This window comes from Dermacentor albipictus, chromosome 1, assembly GCF_038994185.2.
Source record: "Dermacentor albipictus isolate Rhodes 1998 colony chromosome 1, USDA_Dalb.pri_finalv2, whole genome shotgun sequence".
Classification (NCBI taxonomy): Eukaryota; Metazoa; Arthropoda; class Arachnida; order Ixodida; family Ixodidae; genus Dermacentor; species Dermacentor albipictus.
Window position 1 is genome coordinate 149,212,028 of NC_091821.1, and position 16,545 is coordinate 149,228,572.

General features: G+C 44.1%; 1 protein-coding gene across 3 annotated transcripts in view; it reads left to right on the forward strand.

Moving 5' to 3' along the window:
• Positions 1–16,018, forward strand: part of LOC135903002 (cytochrome c oxidase subunit 4 isoform 1, mitochondrial-like) — a 34,477-nt gene extending 18,459 nt beyond the window's left edge. For 2 of the 3 annotated variants that reach the window (XM_065433338.1, XM_065433336.1), the window contains exon 4: positions 7,164–7,385. In XM_065433338.1, coding sequence (XP_065289410.1) covers positions 7,164–7,297 — 134 coding nt within the window. In that variant the 3' untranslated portion in view covers positions 7,298–7,385. Of the gene's footprint in view, positions 1–7,163; positions 7,386–15,434 lie in introns of those variants that run through there. The other variant, XM_065433337.2, reaches the window with a different exon arrangement.
• Positions 16,019–16,545: the final 527 nt, after the last annotated feature.

The following is a 16,545-nucleotide window of genomic DNA, read 5'->3' on the forward strand; positions in this document are numbered from 1 at the left end:
CAAACACTCGCACGGCAGATTCCTCGTTGGCGTTACGTATTCTCCGTGCACGCGCGCAGTAGTGCTGCATAAGTCCCGGGGCGCCTTTTTCACTGCCGGGTGCCGGAGTTCGGAAAACTTTTCGTTTGGAATAGTTACGTTATCGTGCCCCTGTTCTCCTTGCGACGATCGCATTCATGAGGCTGACGTAACGCGCAGCTTCTGCCACTGTCGGGCCTGAATAGCCCGTGCTGTCTCTTTCCGTGTCGTCCTCATCACTGTCGCTAGTTGACACTTCGGAAACAACAGCGGCAACGATGGTGAAAAGTCGAACCTCGTAGCCGACATATCTCTTCGCGGTCGCAGCAGCGCTGCCGAGCAACTTCGCATTCCAAATGCCACACACTGTAGTCAACAGCAGATCCATATCGCGGGCCAGCGCCGACTTCCGTGTCACGTTCGGTAGCACGGACGATGTCCAATTTTTCTTCTATGCTGAGCACCCGGCGTCTTTTTTATCCTAGCTTCGGCATGACGCGAGTCCTCGCTTGCACGACGCCACAACGCTCTCCGGTACGGCGTCCATGCGGTGTCGAAATGATGTTGATGTTGATGCGGCTTCACGTGCAAACGCACAGGGCGCTTGGAGGCCGTTGTACCGATCTCTGAGGCTTGTTGTTCTGCCGGGCCGCCCGATGGAGACGACGCACCGCCGTGTTTGCGCGACGAAAAGTGGAAACGCTACGTTTTAACCGATGCGTACGCAATAAGCTGGTACGGTTTATGCGGATACAAAATACATTATGTTCAATGGCCGCTGAGTCGGGGAATTGACTTTACTACTTTTAAACCGAAACTACTGTTTAAGCGGGTACGGTTTAACGAGGTTTTACTGTATCAAGATCAAGAAGCAAGGACAGTACACCTGCTTCGTTTACGTCGAGATCATCGATGGGTGGAATATTATTTCAAGCAGCTATGTGCGGTGTGTTTCCATCATCCCTCGTGAACACGGAGCAAAAGTACTTGTTAAGTGCATTTGCAATTTTCAGTTTATCTTTCACTATGAAACCATCCACACAAATATCAGACACGTGGGTTTTCTTTGGCGATAAGTACCGCCAGAACTTATCCGGGGATGACAGAAGAAAATTTTTTAAAACGACATTTTGATAATAGTCTTTCGCTTTCGAAATCCCAGTTTTTAGCTGTAGACCAGGTTGGTTAGCTTTTCGGCGTTAGCCTTTGAGGGTCGTGCTTTATGTTGCTTTCTTACTTGCTTTAGTTTTCGCCCAAGTCGTACTAGGTCTCTTGTCATCCACGGATTCGTTTCACATACAACTTTCCGCTTTATGGGCACAAAAGTGTCGATACAGTTGTGAACAATATTTTTAAAGAAACACCATAAATTGTCAACGGACACAACGTGAGATTCTGATAGAGATGCAAATTCAGAAAATTTATTCTCTAAGGCATCAAGTATGTCGACATCACTAGCGCGCAAGAAGTCAGGAATCGAGTACTGGTTTTTAGAGGGTTTGAACCTGAAATTTAGCTCTAGTGTAAGGCATACCATTGTATGATCCGAAATTCCCTGGAATATGTCGACACTCGGATTACGATTGAGGACTTGGTCGTTTACAAGAAAGAGATCTAGGGTGCGATCTTGTACGCGTTCCAAAATAGAACGGAGGCGGTCCGTTCCACCGAGCCGCACACGGTTGGTCAGTTTGAACGGTGAAGAACGCCATGACGTCAATTGTGAAGTGATATCTGCTGTCAATCATTCCGTGTTGTCTGCTATTGGACGAACGCAACGGAACGGACCGCCAATTTCGCGACGGAAAGAATGGACCGCCTATGTCGAGTTTGGAACGCGTACAAGATCGCACCCCTAATGTGCTTTGCGCGCGAGTCGGTTGTTTTACCAGTTGAGTCAAAGCATGAAAAATAACGATGTCAGTTAAAGGCTCAGCTGCCGCGCAAAGGGCATCAGGGAAATCAGTTGACAGGTCCACTGACGGGACGTTGAAATCACCAGCAAGGAAAACATTCTTGCCCTGTATGCCAGTTGTACACAAAATTTCATTCAGAGCGTCGAAGAATGCGTCACAATGTGGTGGGCGGTAAAAACCACCAATTATAAGATGGAAATCATCCAAAAACACTTTCGCGATGACGCATTCAGTGCCGGCAATATCAGGTAACCTTTGTACTTGCAAACAGTCTTGAAACAACAAAGCGACTCCGCCTCCGCGGGAATCTCGATCTTTCCTGTATATTTTGTACCCCGGTGGTGTTATCTCGAAGTCCAGGATGCCAGAGTGCAACCAAGTTTCAGTTATTATCATTACATGTGGCTTATGCGCCACTGCAATGCTATGCAAGTCGCAAAGCTTATTTACAATGCTGCGTGCGTTTAAATTAAGGCATCGGAAGCTTTTTTGAGTGCCCGAAGAAGTTCACTGTTTCTTCCTAGGTTGTTTGGTGGGTGCTAAAACAGGAATTCTTTTCATTTCAGTAGCGTCCCAGGTATACATTTCTCCGTTTATAACGATTTTTTCATGCACAAGCCTCACTTTTTCGCTGCCCTTCCTGATATTTGCCGTGCTTTCCCATAGATGCCTTCTTATTTGCCTAGTTTCTGCAGAAAAGTCTTCTGCAATCGAGATTTCTTTTCCTTTTAGCTTAGAGCAGTTTCTGAGCACTTTAATCTTTTCACGGTGGTCAATGAGTTTGAGCACAACTGGCCTATTTTTGTTTCGCTTCTTTTGTCCGATTCGGTGAATTCTTTCGACTGTTCACACCTTTACACCAAGCATATTTTCAAATATTTCGGAAACCACAGAATTTGTTAGCGATTGAAACGTTTCATCAGGAGGTTCCGGTAAACCGAACACGAGAAGATTATTGCGCCTGCTCCTGTCCTCGAGGCTGATCAATTTTCTTTGCAAGGTATTTATGGTTGTCTCAAGACTAGAAATCTTGGCCGTAAGTTCTGTAAATGTTACTGTGGAATGTTCGACCTTGGATTCGATAGTGTCAAGTCTTGCTTGCATGGTTTTTTGACCATCAAGTATTTGACGCAATAGCTCCTCTGTGCTCGGCCCAGGGTTCGATTCTATGTCACCGCAAAGCATGAGCAATGAAAATGCAACGTCTTGCACAAGAGAACATAACCCGTTTAAACAAGTGGGGCACTTCAGCTGGATGAAACAACGGTTGCTAGTTTTGATAGTCGAGTAGCTCTTACTAACCTGCACAAAATACAGAACCGGGTTCATGCTTGTTGGGGAGCTGCTGACGTGCCCACTGAAGAAGCTGTCGTGCATCCCTCTTCTTATAGTCCTCGGCTCCGATGACGTCGAACTGGGGGGCGGATGCTCCTGGTCACTGCTGCCGCCGAGGTAACAAAGAAGCCCATCTGCGTAGGCGCCTCCAGTAGTGTCTGCCGATCGGGTGGTGTCCTTTTCCGTTACTGTAGGTGCGCCGGTCAGTCCAGCCGAGCCGAGAAGTGCAATCTGCACAAAATACAGAAACGACTGATTTGAATATATATTGTTTGTGTGTGTATATATATATATATATATATATATATATTGAACAGTCATAACATCTCCTTGTAAATCGCATGTTGTACTATACATGTGTTGAACTCCCTTTCCTGGACACATTGAACAGTTCTAACATCCCCTTGGAAATCCCATGCAAAAAAATAGTGCCGCACTACGTGTACATTTAACTCCCATTTACTGCCACATTTGATATGTTGGAGCTGCGCCTCGGCAAGTGCACTTCTCCTAGTGAGCCAGTGACTGCTTCTTTCACCGTCTGAAATATTTACCATCGATGAAATGGCACACTGTTTTGGCAGATGCTGTCAAACAAGACATTGAATCTGAAAGGCAGTACCAATATGAAGGGACGATGAATAAGGGCCAGGCACTAGTATAACGTAAAGCTATTTCAATCTGTTTTTATTATAAATTGGCCATCAGTGATAGGTCAAAATGGCTGGGGCTCTGCTCATATGGGTGTGACGCCCGTCCATATGGGCTGGACCTGAACCATTCTGACGTATCAGGGGAGCTAATGGCCGATTTGGAGCAAAAACATTCTAATAGTTCTAATAGGGCCCCAGGATAGCATAAAACTATTCCAATCTGTTTTTATTCCCAATTCGCCATTAGCCATCCATGACAGGTCAAAATGTCTCGGCTCCCATCCATTGGACGGGACTCGATCCATTTTGACCTATCACTGAGGGCTAATGGCGGATATAGAATAGACAGATCGGAACACTTTTGTTAACCTGGCCAAGGTGTGTGTCTTTTGCTCGCTGAAAATTCGGGTGTCTCATCTACACTGCAGCTGTTCGTCATTAAGATGAGCAGATTGCCACGCTACTTCATGACCACAAAAGGCCTCCCAGTCCAGTACCTGTTATCTTTTCTCTGAGTGACTCCAGGGAATGATGCTGAACTGGAGATGCTAGCTGTGCCACTTTGCCTTTTAGACTGGGAGTTTCTGCAAACAGCATTTTAGTGTTACACTTGCAGCCAGAATGAATCCCCACTTGAAAAGATCTTTACATTCCTGGAAGGACCATCGTGGCAGTGGTGCATGCATTCATCGCTCTCTGCACTGAATGCAGTTCATTCGTGCTCAGTCCATTCCCACATGGACTTGAATGTTCTGCAAGCTGAAAGCCACTTTTAAATCTAACAGCACCTGCCTGGTCGACTCGCTGCCAGTGCATGACTTGTAGCCGACACGTGTTGGGCGTGTTCATACAGGATTTACAGTACAAATGCCATGATGGTGGCAGAGCACATAACCATACAGGCTGGTTTGCTTCCAAGCTGCACCCATTTCTATATTATCCAGAATAAAAACGCACCACAAGCGCTTTGAAGCATGTGAGGCGCTCCGCAGTCGCATGGCTAGCCAGGTGGTGCGGCCTTTTAGGGTTCGCGTTGCGATCTATATATCAAAGGCCATTCTGCCTTTCCAACTCAGTTTCCATGAATCCTTTTCATGCCAATGTTATTTAGTTATCTTTCTTTTCCGAAAAACAAAAAAATTTCACGAATTTTTAATGGCCGATTTATTGTGAGCAGCTTTTGTTACTGCAATATCAGTAGGTCATTTTTCTCTTGTATGTTGCTGTTGTAAAACGTCTCAATGTTAACCCTTTCAGGGTTGATGATGTAAATCTATGGCGCCGTCTGTACATGTAAAAAGCGCGAAAATTTCCTTTTTTTTTTCTGGCATGTATGTGCTGCCACTATGTGGGAAGACACTGTACTATTTTTTTTCTCGCACCTCCCTCTCTGTTTTCATTGCATGGTTTGTTTTAGAGCTAGTTTGTTTGCTCCAGCGTGTCTATATACTACCACTTGCGCATTGGCGCGCGCGCAGGCAGGCGGTGGTTTGGGTTTTGTTCCGCAGGCGGTTTTGGCTTCTTGCGCTTGCAAAACTGATGGCTTTCTCGTTACTAATCTCTCAAAGGGTGACCGCTTGTTTCTTGCTCGTTTAGTGCTCACAGGGGTGTGCATAGGAAGGATGCCGCTGTGCATGCTTTCCGTTTTTTTTTTTTTTTTTCTTTGAGACTTGCCAAAACTAATTGCCTCTGGCTGGCGATAAGATGAAGATTCATGGAAGTTTGTCGCACATTTTGCTTTTTGGACGGGCGCACAACCACACAGTTTTCTTGAGTGCACCTACGCAGTTCGATTATGCTATGGATCTACAAATTAATTTAAGAGCAGGGACGTTTGAGTTTTGCTAAATATTCTCATGTGTGCATTTTCAAAGCCTTGAACTATGTGTATAAGAATGCATCAAATTTTTAATTCTTATAAGTTGAAACACAAAACGTTTTTTCTTGCTTTACCGTCACCCTAGAAAAATTATGGCAAATTATTTTCTATATAGGTCCCTCTGAAATCGACCCTGGGTGGTTGCATATGGCGAAAAAAATCTACCCTGAAAGGATTAAGCTGCAGATAGGCATGCCCACAGAAACACTCTAATGAAGCTTGACGTTTTGGAAGTGAAACTTGTTTTTTTTGTCTGCCATGCGATGCTTCATTCTTGGTGCTCTGAGGGAAAGAAATTGCAGAGGTGCTGGTGACAGAGTATTTTCATTGTGCTTTGTCCATGTGAGAGCGGCTGCCACAGACTCAAACTTCCTGTCATTCAGCGGTAGTGCAACTCCACTAGAGCAGTCCAAGTCTAATTGTTTACTTGAGATGAAGAAATTTGCAGAACACTACCATTCCAGCATTGACAAATGGTGGCAGTCATTGCTGGGGCCTCCCAACTCCCTGCCGCCTTTTTAAAACCCAAGGGAACTAGACGGTTTTCGCCAACTGTGCCCACAAAAAATCACTTTCTGGGGAGCTGGTGCCATCTAGTAGTGCAGCATTCACACGAAAATGATAAAACTGCTACTCATGTGTGGCAGCCAGTAGAGAAAAAAATCCCTGGATGAGTTACAGCTTGTCCTTGCCATGGAAAGGGTAAAGGGTTCAATTTTACTGCATGACAGTAAAGTTGTATTTACTATTTACAGTATTGTGTTATTGTTTCTTCATGGGCTAGTTGCATTGTAAAGCTATGAAATCAGCGTTAGAAAATTTGAGTTTAGCAAATAAACATCAGCTTCACTTAGCCCAGAAATTTTTAAGCCCCTTCCACACTAGTGCTCTAGGGAATTTGGCAAGGAGTTCAGTCAAGGTGTAGTTAGTGTACACCTTAGGTTGCTGTTTTTATAATAGTGTTCTTGTCATTGACATGCAGGAATAAGTTGGTCCTTTAAGTCAGCAAGCTAGTTTCACAGCAATATGTGGCAAAACATAGTTGTCTAGCTTTCTGCATGGGATGCATTAGTTGCTTCTAAAAAAAATGCAGCATATCACAGTGAAAAACATTGTGTGCTCTGTGAAAGCTGAAATTATTGCATGAAATTTTCTTTGCAGCCTGAAATTTGAGATGACATGAAGTAACTTTTCTCAGTTGTAGGCTATACTTGTAAATTGCATGGTCCATACTTTTCTTGATTGGTAGGAAATACCTTCTATGAACTTTGCTTGGGGCTAGTGTGCAGCATTAATAAATGTTTCTTCTCTCTGTGTATAAACAACATTTGTGTTCATTCCTAGCTATATCTTCTGTTACAGTTTATGGGCCATTGCCACAATCGACCACCCTGGAAGCCAGACAAGCTCAGCTGCAGAGGATGATTGACCTTAGGGTGAATCCCGTTGAGGGCATTGCCTCGAAGTGGGACTATGAAAACAACAGGTGGAAGTGAAGATTTCTTCAGTGCACCACACAAAGGCACCAGAAGTAGGTTTCTAGGTCTTCACTTTTTCTGCAATAAAGTATACGCCCAAGTCAAATGTTGTCTACTACTTGCTAGTGTTACCATACAGCTCACATTGAACATCATGCCTTCTCTGCTTGTTTCAGTGTTCATGCATTACAATGTGTGTGTGTGGACTGATTATTCAAGTGCCCTCAACAACAGCTCCACACAGTAAAATAATGTCATGTTTCAATTGAGGCAAATGAAACCCATTGTGTCTTCTGTGTGCACAGCAGTTGTTTATTACATACGTATTCCTATGTGTAATTTAGTAGATCAGTCATTCACATAATGACCAATGTGTATTAGAAGGTTGCAGGGTTTCAATGTTTGCTGGCGGGCTAGTTGATGATTCATTCTTTGTAGCAGTGTTCCAGCACATGTAAGTGCCCCGTCTGGTCTCTAAATCTGCCTTGGTTTTTTTTATATGTTTATATTGTGCTGTAATACTGATACAAAGAAAGTTTTAAGGCATGCTGGGATACCACTGAATCAAGTGTTTGGTTAAATAGTTATTTCAAAGGTGGTTGGGGTGTTAATATTTAGGAAGGTGACTTGATACATGGAACTGTTGGGTAGCAAGTCACTGCATTAGAAGTTCCCTGCTTCAACTTTGTAGAGTCTGCAGTATTTTGTAAATAAATTGTTTACACATTAAAGCTAACTGTTGGGTCATGAGAAGTGCTTCAATCTGAGGTGCCTTACAACTTTTAAGCACATTAAAAAGTGCTGCCAATCAGTTTGTCATTGGGTGGAGAGAGGCATAGTTCTGCTCATTAGATCCCTCTGTTACTTGAATTGTGAACATGTGAAACTACTTCGTGTAATGGTCCTGTGCTCACGTGGCTATTTTGTAAGAATCGGAGACCAGCTTTGCCATTATGTGTGCATTTTCACTTATGTACAGCCAGAAGCATGGAATTATCAAGATTTTGTTACGCTACTCCAGTATGCACTAGAATCGGAATTTCCTAAAAGACTCGTTCATGCAAATATCTAAGGTCCCACATTGCAGCATAAATTGAAAGGATCTTGAATGTTTGTCTGTTACATTATGTAGCAAAAGCTGCCACTTATATTCTGGGGCTCAAATTTACGTTGGGGACCAAAAACCAACTTTCAAGCGAGGCTTTCTTTGTGAACCCTCTCAAGCTTTCATGGCTGTTGCTACTGTCCTCGCACTTAAAAAATTGAATTATGTGCTGGTAGTGAGATCGAACCTCGGCCCCCCAGCACAGCAGCCCGATGCTTTAACCATTAGGCCATAATCGCCCGCTGCAGTTGCTTAGTGGCTATGTTACTGGGATGCTAAGCACGAGGTTGTGGGATCGAGTCCCGGCCACGGTGGCCGCGTTTCGATGGGGGCGAAATGCGAAAACACCCTTGTACTTAGATTTAGGTGAACGTTAAAAAACTGAAGGTGGTCCAAATTTCCGGAGTCCCCCACTACGGTGTGCCTCGTTATCAGATCATGGTTTTGACACATAAAACCCCATTTTTATGCCACAATCACGTTTTGTACAGTAAAACCTCAATAATTTGATCATGGTTTATATTTCGGTTGTTTTGGTTTAAATTCGGTTAATTTGTAGAATTTATGCAGTTAGCTTTCAGAGATGTCGCTGCACATGTCTCATTGCATGGTACGGGTGCATGAGAGCAAAGGCTCATCTGAGCAGATGCGAAAGGGCTACATTTGGACAGCTTGTATTGTAGATCATGTGGTTTGGATGAGGGCTTCCACTATTATTGTGCACTGACGTTACAATTTCACAGAAACTAACACAGGTTTCAGCACTGTTTATGCATTTAAACAGCATCGCTGTATGTAAATTCCAACAAGGTGTTGGATCTGCAGCAATTTTTTTATGGTGCCCATTTCTTCTAGTATAACGTAAGACTTACCAGCCAGAGAGTCCAATCCTGCTGTGGTAAGGTGGAAAATGTCATGGAATATTTATCACAAATTATCTTTAGTTGTGATCATGTTTGTTCTATGCTGGAAATGATGTCAAGTGCAATGAGAAGGAAGGGGAAAATGAGTGCAGCCATGGCTGTAAGAAATTAATCTTGTTTGTTAACCCGATGTTCATGTGGTTCCTGCTTCCTAAACTTGAATTATTTCTAAATTATGCTTTCGTGGCTTGCTGTTAAACTGGCTTGGTCATACTGTACAAGTCAAGCTAAGTTATTTTTAGTCAAGTTTTAAAAAATGTACAGTTCAGTGTGTTGCCACATAGCCACATGCTCACATTTGATTTTAGAAGCAAGTCGTGATGCTTGCATGGCAGGACATAGTCCAAGGCTCAAAACTACACAGAGCAGGCATGAGCAAGAGGCAGCAGGGAGCAACCGACAGCCTCTTCCCATTGTCTTTTCCTGTTCGTCTCAGCGTGTAGCAAGTGGCAGGACGTGCCATTATACTCTGTTCCATACATAGCAGTCAACGCTGTGGAAGCTACGCAAGAAGTTTGGTCAAGAAAAGTTTTCACTCTGCGCGTTCTGTCCATGCTTCGTTGTGTGCCAACAGCATTTGCTCGTGTGAGCATGCATGTGAGGCTCCTCACAATGGATTGCAAATAAACAATCTGAAAAGAACAAAAATAAAAAATCTAAAACAACGCATTAGCAGCCATGTACCACAATGTGTTTGTTTCTGAGAAATATAACTTGTTTAATTGAATACTGAGCCTACCTGCCATGGTTGCTCAATGGCTATGGTGTTGGGCTACTGAGTACGAGGTCGCAGGATCGAATCCCGGCCACGGTGGCCGCATTTTGATGGGGGCGACATGCGAAAACACCCGTGTACTTAGATTTAGGTGCACGTTGAAGAACCCCGGGTGGTTGAATTGTCCGGAGTCTTCCACTATGGCGTGCCTCATAATCACAAAGTGGTTTTGGCACGTAAGATCCAATAATTATTTATACTGAGACTATATAAAAAAAAGTAACTATATCCAAATGCAAACAAAGCCGCTGCAAGAAGTCTCTCTAGCGTCCACAGTGTTGGCTGCTATGTATGGAAGGCAGTATAGTGCTCCCCTGAATGCTAACACCCATTTACGGCCCGATGGGTCCACTGCATTTCATTCTCAGAAGTACACCATGAGAGACTGAGTGTTCACTGTCAAACTCTCGCGCACATAAAAGCATTTGTGTGTGATGTGATGCAATGAGGGATGCCACTACTCTGCTGTTACACTTGTTGCCGCAAAGGCAGTGCCACTTGCGAGTGGAAACTGTCTTTACATCGTAATACACATGGAAAAAAATGCAAATGCCTCTAAAGTCTAATAAATGCAATCTTAAAGAAGTATTGTGTGCTTAACCATGTACTACAGACATGCATCGGCTGTGGACGTTGTGGGTGTACCATAATGTGGAAGTTTCACCTTTGAGTGTCGTGACCTACCATTCTTTCATTACTCTCTGCTAATTGAAAATTATCGTTTCTATTTAAACCGCATGTTTGATTCTATCTACCATATTTGCCCAATCTAGGCCGGCCCCAATTCTAAGCCGACCCCCGAATGTTCGAAGCCCGAGAAAACAAAAAAACTTGCCTCGAATGTAAGCCAAACAAAAATGTGAGGACAGCATTCACAAAATGAAAATGGCATTTATTTTAATATGAACATGCCGAGCTCACTCTACGTCGTCATCGCTGCTAGCCTCATACGCATGCTCGTACGGTTGCGGACGTGCGCAAGCTCACGTCCGTGCACCCACGCACGTGCAGACAGTGCGGCACGGCACGTACGCGTTGAAATGCGGCGTGATCTCTGAACAGCTCCTCTGTTTTCGTGTGCTTATCTCCTTATCACTGTCATCTCCTTGTTGCGGCACTTGCAAAAAGCGTCTCCCCTTGCTGCCTCCAATGACAGACATTTTTCTGATCGATGCCAAAGTCCTGCCCGGCTTGAACGTTTGACGATGCCTCTGCAGCTAGCACAACTGTTTGAAAGCAACACTGTAGTGGCATCGCCTGTTCGATGCCATTGCGGTAACGCCACGCCGATACTATGGTGGCTAGAAGGGGGCAGTGTGATGGGCGGGAGCCAGTAGGGTGCACAGAGGAGCAATGAAAGTTGTAGAGGGCGCTACTTGCAGCTGGCGTGCAGCTTTCGCGGCTTTTGAAGGGGGCGGCACACAGCAGCTAGCACGTGCTTTGCGTTCACTTTGCGTTGCATTCGAATTTTTATGTAATGCACAGTGCAAACGTCACGAAGTGTTTGCAGCTCAGAGATGAATTAAGAAGGGCGACACTTATTCGGACAGCAGAGAATGGAAAGATGCATTATTTCAAACACCGGAACACACAGCAAATGTTTAGCCATGCGGAGGAAGATCACATTTGACGGCTACTCTGGACAAGTTGGTTTTTACTAGAAGGCTTGGTGTTAGCGCAAGCGAACATGGACCATGAACACAAACAGCCCAAAACGCCGCCTTTCATCGTTTTTTCATGTGCTCATCTGCCGCAAATGTAGTCATTGGTCGCAGAGAAAATTGTACACAGACAAAAAATATGCTGGGGCTACACGCATTGAACCTGGGAATGACGTCACCACGTCGTTCAGTTCACTCTACGTCTGCATGCGTCGGCAACATGGCCTTTAACAATCTTTAACTTTGTAAAAAAAAAAGAATTGGGTACATATGTGGGCACTTTGGTGAACCTCAACATGCACTAAATATTTTCCATCACTGCTTTTGTTATACAGGTCCACAAGACAAGAGGAAACACTTTATTACATAGTACAATAATCCACTTGTACACATCAGAACGAGCTTAGCAGTAGGCTTTACTTCACTCTCCTTAACATGAAATGTTTCTGGTGCTCCCTTTGATGAGCCTTGTCCATGTTGAGAAATTTTGTGAAAAAGTGCAGCCTACTTAACACTACAAACTAGATAGTTTTTGCAGTGAGTGCTTTGTGATGGAGCTCGCATCCCACTTGGGGGAGTGTTAAACTGTTTAAGAACTTCATAAAATCATGCACACTGATAGCATAAAGCTTTGTTGAAAAAAAAAAAAATGTGAAGGCCACCTCTAGCACTTTAATGAGCTCCAGGGTACAATACACCTTCCCTGTCAAATTTTTCGTAAACATGCTGTTGCACTCAGCTGCTTCTCTGGTGACTGTGAAGCCACTAACTAGCACAACGTTGGCAAGAAATTTTTCCACCAAACTAAACTATACAAAAAATGTTCCCACTTTCGATGCAATTAGTGCACACCGCATTATCTGTTACATAACACAGGAACAGCACAATATCGCGTACTACGCACCTCGAAATAATCAGTGGCACATGTGCACCATTTCCCAGCTTCCAAGTGATCATGATCGCCGTGCAATGAAGCGCTGTCTACAAGCCTACGCTTGTCCGGCCGACTTCGCTGGCGCTACACTGGCAAGGGTCCTTGCAGTGTCCTTGCAAGGTCCTTGCACACCAGAGCGTTTCAGCGCCCCTAGTGGCGCTGGGAAATTCCATCGGTCATCGCGCCTCCATCTCGCACAGTGCCGGTACGCCGCCCGTCACACTGCCCTCTTCTAGCCACTGTACCGATACGACACAACTCAAAATGGCGATGTCGCTTGCGTACTTAGTTGGCTACTGGCGCGGCTAGTAGCGGCTGCGATACTGACTTTTCTAGATGGCGCTAGTTATGCACCATATTTATAATTTTCAATTACAAACTGGCACATTTTTTAAAATCCTCGAATCTAGGCCGACCCGAGAGTTTGGCATATGACTATTTGACAAATAACTGTCGGCCTAGATTCGAATAAATATGGCATATAAATCATGGTCGTTTCATTCACACCAAATTGTCCCGATGGGTTCGGGTGATTGTCGATCCTTTTAATTTTTTAAAAACTTTGGCTGTTTGTATAATCAAATAGTATATTACAGTGGAGTCACTAAAAAAAAAAAAACACTGCCCATGCACCCCGTACAGATGCTAAACCAGCAAAGCTGAAATGTGCAACCCCAATGTTTATCGCTGGATTAATTCCGACGGTTTATTAAACTTTTTCTCAATTCTTGGTTATGTTTTTTGTTTCTTAATGAGGTTACACACATGTTTGGCTTGGGTTTATAGTAGTGTTTATTGGGCTTCGCACAATCACCATCATGGAGGGGTGCACTGAGCGGTTCATTGTGTTAATCCAGCGGGCTCATCAAAGTCTTTCTGAAATATGTTATGCATTTGTTTTTTATAATGCGTTATTCATAGTGTTTATGACTCAGTTGTGCGACACACCAGGGCTGCACATTGAATTTAATTAAAGACAGGAACACATTTTTGAACCTATTGTGAAGTCTGAGAGAGACTGCTGCACGTCACACCTTTGCTGCAAGAGAGAAACGTCGCTATCGGCTTAGCCAATGCTGCACCGCACCTTCCACTGGAGGGTTTGTGTTCGGACTGCGAGTGTTTTGCCTAGGCATATACAGCTTCACTGTAGAAGTATTTCTTTGTCATCATGACATTGTCTTAACTCCGTCCCTCTCTGTGTCCCTTCCCTGGCAATAATACATAGATTTCTATGCCTACTCAACGAGACATTTGACCGTTGCATCACGTAAGACAAATGCAATGGCTTACACCCCCCTAAACAATGGCTTATACCCCCGCAGTAGGATTTCTGTGGTCGGACCACGAGTGTTTCGCCTAGGAATACGTATACAGCTTTGCTGTAAAAATGCAGATCCTACACACTGCAAGAATTTTTTATGCAAAGCATTTTGCATGTAGCAAAATGCTTTGCTAAACCCCAGAATTGTTTGGGGTTAAAGTGTTACCATATGGACCAACATGTTTGTGTGAGGGGAGCAGTGGTGTTCGTGACGTGAGTGTGTGGGACGAGCAGCAAGGCAACAGTGATCGCGTGACTGATTGATCGTACTCTGATGAAGGAACATTAAAATCTATTCAATTATGACATGGGGCGATCCCAAAGGTGGTACATTGTCGCATAGTTTCAAAGTGGTAGCTGCCCCACAAAAAGTCTGGGGAAAGTAGGCCAAGCCTGAAGGGCATGCAGTGTTGCATAGGGTCTAAAAGCACTAGGTAAGATGAGAGAGGGTCGGGAGAAAACTGGCGTGATCTTGCTTTCATTAGCACCTTGTCATTATGCTACATAAGACATGACGCATGTGACAATTATCTCGCATTACGTTCGTGCGTCTGTGACCTAATGAAAACTGGTATGCATGTACATGCTCTCGCTTTATTTTTTAAATTGTTGCTGTGTGCCTGATGCATACACTAATATATTAATCTCGAAAGCAGTAGTTGATATTGGCATGACAGAAGTATGCATGTGTCAGTGGCCTAATGGGTAGAGAGAGCATGGGGCTCTTATTCTGGAGGACGCTTGTTCATTCTCACCATCAGACATGTCTTCATGCGGCTAGCATTCTTAGGATACTTCACAAACTTTGTGGTTTCTATCTGTCTGTCTCTAAAGGCCCAGTCACGCTAAACAGATACAGCAGCTATTTTGGTCTGCAGACTTCCTGCGACAGCTGTCGCTGTAGTGCCAGTGCCCCTGGCACACTGTGCCAACAGCCTGCAGACTGATCGCCGACGGCCGAGTTGATGGGAACGGACTTGTGGGCAGTCAGTTGGGTGATTTTGTTGTCTCAATGCAACATGACCATACATGACGGTGTGGTGTCGGATACATGGTGGCACCTTCAAGGTGACAGCCACGCGCTTTGTATCTATGAAGTCTTTGTCCTACACTGTGTTGATGCTATTGTTCCCAACAGATACTTGTATACAATTTAGATTTTAGTCATGATGCTCCAACTGCAAATTATTAGTGACAGCTGGGCGAAGTTTCCGAGATCTGTTCTCAGGTTCTTTGTCCACTAGTTCTAAAAGCAGTGGCTGTATTTGCTGGACGTGGCCTTGGAGGTTTTATGGCACCTGCGGCAAGCCAGGTGTGTCCGATCTCGGAGGCGAAGTGCCATAAATTTCTGATTGTGCAACAGATGGTGCCACAACTTTTTGCACTGTGTGAATAATGATTTACCAGAGTGGCACATTTGTTTACATTTGCAGGTATATGGCCACCACTCATCGTAGGCTTCAAATGCAGTGGAAACCATGCAGCGCTGACAAGAATTTATGATGAAGTGCTGCAAAACACACATATTTGCGCACATGAGCAGAGTAGCATCATACTGAGACGAGCTGATATTAACTGCTGGGCTTCGCAAACTGCTCTTGCTACTGAGTTTTGTGTAGTGGGTTCTCGCTTTTTGGGCCATGTCGCCACTTCCCGCTTGTGTGTGTACTGTACAAAGTGAAGATTGGTTTATTTGATATCGCTCTGGCCAGAACTGAACTATACTGAACTTGAGAGACAAAAATCAGCATTGTCACAGCACCGGGGTGGGGTCTTGCAGGATGTCTAGCAACCGGGAAAAGTTGGGGAAATTGTTAGTACCTGAAAAAGTAGTGTAATTTTCAGGGAATTTTTATTTTAGTGAGTAAAGTCATGGAAAATGACTAATTAAACTGCCCAAGTTGGAAATTCAAGTAGTCTGGTTGCCCGCAATATTAGTAGACTTTTTGCAGTAGTGCAAATCAACTGTTCTGTATAATTGTTTTCAGTCACCATAATAAAGGAACAGACCTGGAAATTACGTGCAGCACTGGCTTCTGGCTCAACGTGAGCTCACGTTTAGCCCCTGCATGCAGTTGTAGGACAGTGGGACCTTCCACCGCAGTACATATGTTTATACGCAGGACTTGCCATACGTGAAGCATCTTGTATGTTGTGGTGAAGAATATTTGTAGTTGTAGGGGCAAATCCGGCAGACAGGATACATGGCAAAGACGAACCAAACGGTTTAGTTTTTTGTAGAGTGTTTTTTCTTTCTTTTTGATGAGTTGACGCTACATAGCGGCTGCATTAGCCAATAGAAATACACATTACAGACAGTTTTTGTGAGTTTAACAAGTCCACTGGATTGCGTTGAAATACACATGGGGCAACAGCATGCAGGAGACCATAGATTAAAAAGGCTAAACTTATCTCGGAGTTGCTGCATTAATACATTTTGTTGCACTATTAAAACCCGGTTGTAATAATTAGTCCACATTGGGTACTCTAGGGCAGCTGTGTGGCGTAAACCAAATTTGCCGCGATTTGTCTGCTGTACTACTG